We start from the raw sequence: 5709 nt of genomic DNA, 5'->3' as shown, positions 1-5709 counted from the left end.
TCTTCAATTCTACCAAAGCTCATTCCAAATTCCATTTTTCTTGAAATTCGAAATCAATTTCAAAAATGACCTACTTTCTTTTACTCGACATTAGCTTGGGCCCCTGGTCATTCACATGTAAACAGACGGTGTTTGAAGTGCGGCGAAGAGTTGCAAAATATTTGCAAAATCTTTCAACAATTTAAAGTTGATTTCTTACTCCAGATTGTAACGTTAAGTCTGTAATAATATTCCTTTCGCGAAAAATTAATTCGAAAACGTCAACATCAACAACTACTTATGAATGTAAATGAAGCCATGGTAGAACGAATTTTTCCGAAATGCATTATATACCTTTCGATTTTCAAAACAATTAGACCGCTAAAATGTTGTTTGTAACTCAGTTACACCATATAATCAAATTAAAGAAAAACCTTGTAAAGCTTGAATGCAAATGAGCAAATATTCATTGAGTTTAGAATAAATTCCGGGGAAAATTTTCCCGTCGTTCCCGCTTTACAATTAGTGAAGGCCCAAGCTGATGTCGAGTAAAAAAATTAATGTAAATTTGGGAATTGATTTCAGAATATCTCGAAAAGTATAAGGAATTACGGAACGAACTTTGGTAGTAATGAACATTGTTTATATTTGAATAGATATGGATAGAAAGTAAAATTGTAAAGCATTTTATTTAAAAGAATTTTATTGGCGAAAGTAGGTACCCCATGAAAAGAGTTCCATACCTTTATTTTTTTTTTCAACACCTCAATTTTTTTTCTAAGCGATCTAAAGGCCTGTGCCTGCAGTAATGTACCTCTAATAAATATTGGTAGGTATAGAAAGACCTTGCATCATATACTAGTAATTTAATAATAGATATGCCATGAATTAGATAACTTAAAAGTTAAAACACACACATGTATATAATCAATAAATTTATTTGAATTACATGTAAAAAAAAAAAAACATAAATAATCAAAGTTTACAGAGACAATGAATGTTGTCTTTAGGTAAGGCAATGGGATGTCCAGATTAATGTTTGTGAAGCAGCTAGGTTAAAGGTTTTGTTCCAGGTAAATGTTTTTGTGCAAGTCTTATTTCCAAGTAACTATGTACCGGTATAAGCCCTATGCTGATCAAACTTGCATGGACGATACACCGAAGGATCTAAGGCAAAGTCCCACATTAAGCTAATAATCTAGTAGTGAACATCCCAAGATGTAATCTAAATCCAGCATCTGAAGCAAGTTTGAGAGTGATTTTAGATGAATGCCTTGATGCATCACCCTTACCAAAGTAAAATTATTGCAGCAATATTGCTGCTATATTGCAGCAACATTGCGGCAACACATTTTTGTCACCAGAAACAAGCTTTTTGGGTTAGTGAAATATCACAGCTAGCTGCAACAACTTCTGGTGACATTCTGGCAATACTGCCAGAAAAAAACTTTCTGGCAACATCTAGGATTACCCATGAGCCATTTATTGAGCATGCTCAGTCATTTACTTCCTCTTTTTAAATAAAGTGGAGGGAATTCAAAGGCAAGCATGTTTTGCTTCATTACTGACTTGTATCAAGTTAATTATAGTTGTTACTTAATGTGGAATGGTCCAAAAAAAGAAAAAAGAATTTAAGCAGAATTATAGGAATGTGTACTCTGTTTCCATATCATCAGACTTGGTGAGTCAAAACCAATATTCTTTTTGAGATGAATGATTCAATGGAGATAAAACTGGAAAAATTATATGTGTTTCAATTAGTGCTTGTGATGCATGCATACTAGACTTGTATGTCTATATATCCTAGAGTAGCAGGAAAAGATGAATTAAAGCATGTTATTTGAAAGTTAATGCAGAGTTGCTGGACATTTTCACAGTGGCATATTAATATTGTTTCTATTAACATTTTTTATGCGCCCGTCTCGATAGATCGGGGGTACATATTGTTTTTGTCCTGTCTGTTTATTTGTAAACTTTAACCTTCACCATTACTTTTGAACCAATGAGAGATAATTTCATATTTGGTATGTCAACTCCACTAATTAAGTTCTTTCAAATGACATCAAGGTCAATGACCTTGTGACCTTGACTGTGACCTATATGCTAAAAATAGCTTTTTCGAATATTCATCATAACTTAAAATTAATGAAAGATAGAGACTTTATATTTAGTATGCATAATTCACTAATTAAGCTTTTTCAAAAGACACCTGAAAGTCAATGACCTTGAGACCTTGGCTGTGACCCATATCCTTAAAATAGATTTTTTGAACCTTGGACATAAATCTTGAGCCATAAAAGATAGAGAACTTGTATTAAGTATGCACCCTTCATTAATTAAGCTCTTTCAAATAACACCAAGGTCAATGACCTTGGGACCTTGACTGTGACCATATACAATGTACTTAAAATAGATTTTTTGAAACTTCGACATAACTTTTGAGTCATAAAAGATGGAGAATTCATAGTTAGTATGCACCCTTCACTAATTAAACTCTTTCAAGTAACACCAAGGTCAATGACAATTTGACCTTTACTGTGACCCATATGCTAAAATAAGCCATTTTGATCCTCTGCCATAAATTTTGAACTATAAGAGATAGAGACTTCATATTTAGTATGCATACTCCACTAATTAAGTTCTTTCAAATGACACCAAGATCAATGACCTTGTGACCTTGACTGTGACCCATATGCTATAAATAGCTTTTTCATCAAACTTTATTGCCACCAGGTGCATAGTGTTTCACAAACATATCTTGATTTTCATTATGATGATCAACATAATTTTCTATCTGTTCAAATAGCAGAAGTAGCTATTTCTTATTGCCCCTGTGGCTTGCTATTGTTTGTTATATTCCTCAGCACAGTTTGTTAATTGTTAGATTGATAGATCATTATTTCTATTAAATACCAATTTATATGTAACTTACATACGAAAAATAACATTTCCGCAATATTGCGGCAAAAATGCCGGAAGATGTTGCCAAAAGATCAATATTTTGGTCATGATTTGCAGCAATATTGCCGCAACCCCTTTCTGGCAATATTGCCGCAAAACTATTTAACATACGAAAAACGATATAGCCGCAATATTGCGGCAATAATGCCGGAAGATGTTGCCAGAAGATCAACATTTTGGTCATGATTTGCAGCAATATTGCCGCAACCCCTTTCTGGCAATATTGCCGCAAAACTAATTTACATACGAAAAACGATATAGCCGCAATATTGCGGCAATGTATTGCCAGAATGTTGCTGCAATATTGCAGCAATAAAGCCAGAAGATTATCTGAGAAATGTATGACAGATCCAGTATCCAAAGCAAGTCCATTTTTGTGCATCCTTTAAGATGCATCATTCAGGCAAGTTTTGTTGACATAGAGATTTTAGTTACTTTAGAATGAACCTGATCCAAAGACATTAACCTGTTTACTCATCCAGAAAATGTAGGTCAGATCCAGTATCCGAAGCAAGTACATTAGTATACATGCATCCTTGGATGTATCATTCATGTAAGTTTGGTCAACATAGGATTTATAGTTACTTGGAAATAAGACCAGTGTCAAAAACTTTAACCTGTTCACTCATTTGGAAAATGCAGGTCCGATTCTAGCATCCTAAGCAAGCCTGGTAGTGTGCATCCTTAGATGTATCATCCATGCAAGTTTCATCAGCATAGAGTTTATACCAGTACATAGTTACTTGGAAATGAGACTTGCATAAAAAACATTAACCTGCAACAAAAACTTGAACCTAGCTGCTTCACAAACATTAATCTGGTCATTCCATTGCTGATATTGCAGCATCTGAAACCTTGACTGGTACAACTGAAACTCAGTAGAAGCATCCTACATGCATCTCTGACTAATGTAGGGCAAAACGTACTTAAAAAGAAATCGCACAAAAACTTTAACCTGGGAAGCCAAAGCAAACACTGACGCCAAGGGTATCATATTACCTCCCCACAATTTCGTTGAGTTGAGTTAAAAAGTGAAAAGACTGCATGTTACTTATTTCTAAACTAGTTCTCTGTGACATATGAGTGAAATTTATTTCTCAATACAATAATTGCCTATATTAACAGAAACTTTTATAGAATCCACATAATGAATGGTAATATGATAATCAAAGCAAGAGATTTGTTTTCTCGAATTTGATCCACAATTTCAGCTGGAGGCACTTTGATGTCCACTTGGATACATTTTTCATCTATGGTTGGAATTTCTAGAGTAGCTAACTGAGAGTCTAGTAGAGAGGGCGGCAAGAAATGACCAAAGCGACTGTTTAATCTGCCCTGGATCACCGCCCTGTCACCATGTAAAAGGACAAACAAAATGTCAGGAATCGGATCCTCAGATGAACAACCATTTACCAAGACATCTCTGTATACTTTCTTTAGTGCTGAGCAAGTAACAACACCAGATTTCCCCTCTTTTGACAATCTGAAAAATGCATGTACATAGGTAATTATAAGTTCTGAGACTGCATAAATTGTTAAAATATGAAATGGGGTTATTGTTAAAGTTTGATTGACTACAAGTTGTTATTACATATAATTAGTTCTTAACTTGCTTACCCTTTCATGTACTTGTTTATTGCTAATAACCATGGAAGTCTATCCTATATCAGAAATAAAAGGATTTATCTACACTTAAAACTTGAAAAAAAAGAACATGCAAGAACAAGCTATACATGCAAGAAATAAATATTGTAAAAGTAGGTCATCTTTTAAAAAAATCTGTTTCATTGCATGCCCTCTCCCAACCAACTGGCAAAAAATGACATGACTCAAAACTTATTTTAACCTCCAAGGAACAATTTTTTTAATGCATTCTGGGAAAATTATAGATCTTGTAAATTCAACATTGATGTTGATATTTTTTTGGAGGAAAAAATTCCAGTCTTCCTAACATCCAATTCTTTTCATCCTGAGTCAGGAGAGGGCAAACAAACAATATTATAAAGTTGGCCTTATCTAGGTGTTTCAACTTCATAGCTCACCTGGTCAGTCAGAGGGATTCCATTAGACATTTTCTCTTTGTTTTCTTTGGAGTGAAACTCATCCGCATCTCTAAATGGCAGTCCTAGCTATAAGATAATATAAAGGAAAAAAAAATTAAGCTGATTCATGTTTCTCTCTCTCTTTAATGAGTTACTGTTTGTTTGTTTGTACATGTATATCTCTTCAAGAATTTTCACTTGTGTCAAGATGCCATAACTTGTCCACAGAAAGCTGCAAATTTAGACCTGTACTCCTCGTTTAGGGCCTTTGAGCAGTGGACATCAGTTAATATGATCCCATCAAAAGGATCTGTCTCCAAGTTCCATTTTGGAATTCCAACCCAGGACCTTATAAGAACTCCCTACTCCACAACTCTAGAGGAAATGCTGTAACCACTATCCCATGCAAGTGACCCATAAAGTTGATGCAAGCTAGGTATTGGCTTTCTATGCAAAAGAGCTACATGTAAAAAAATATATGAGATTTTCTCTGTTATTCTAAAGAAGGATTAAACTTACTTTTTTGAATATTCTTGGTACATATGCTCATATTGTGGTATTAATAGCATTTAATCCACATGAATTATGACATCATTGTTCTTTACCAGCAATTATTTTGAAAAATCTGATGAGCAAGACAATAATGTCACTAATTATTTAAAACTTTTTTTAAAACTCCGCAAGAGAATAAAGTATGTACGAGGGTTGTTCGGAAATTATTGAGACA

The 5709-nt window shown here is 34.0% G+C and overlaps 1 protein-coding gene across 1 annotated transcript; it reads right to left on the bottom strand.

Moving 5' to 3' along the window:
• Positions 1–4071: 4071 nt before the first annotated feature.
• LOC134242730 (thermosensitive gluconokinase-like) lies at positions 4072–5194 on the bottom strand. Its single transcript, XM_062724853.1, has 3 exons — positions 4983–5194; positions 4558–4601; positions 4072–4423 (listed from the first exon to the last, which is right to left on the bottom strand). Exons 1-3 carry the CDS (start codon positions 5010–5012, stop codon positions 4072–4074), a joined length of 426 nt encoding a protein of 141 aa, XP_062580837.1. The 5' UTR covers positions 5013–5194.
• Positions 5195–5709: the final 515 nt, after the last annotated feature.

This window comes from Saccostrea cucullata, unplaced genomic scaffold (genome assembly GCF_032062105.1).
Source record: "Saccostrea cucullata isolate Sc308-1 unplaced genomic scaffold, CSIRO_AGI_Scuc_v1 ctg21606, whole genome shotgun sequence".
NCBI lineage: Eukaryota > Metazoa > Mollusca > Bivalvia > Ostreida > Ostreidae > Saccostrea > Saccostrea cuccullata.
Note: the sequence above shows the minus strand (reverse complement) of the source record. Positions and strands in the feature narration are given on the sequence as shown.

Bases quoted from the DNA above. Each gene is read 5' to 3' on its own strand.
- LOC134242730 (XM_062724853.1), bottom strand. From the start codon at position 5,012: ATGTCTAATGGAATCCCTCTGACTGACCAG. The intron at 4,602-4,982 runs GTGAGCTATGAA...TTTCTGATATAG, and splicing joins GAATCCCTCTGACTGACCAG to GATAGACTTCCATGGTTATT. The intron at 4,424-4,557 runs GTAAGCAAGTTA...TGCATTTTTCAG, and splicing joins ATAAACAAGTACATGAAAGG to ATTGTCAAAAGAGGGGAAAT.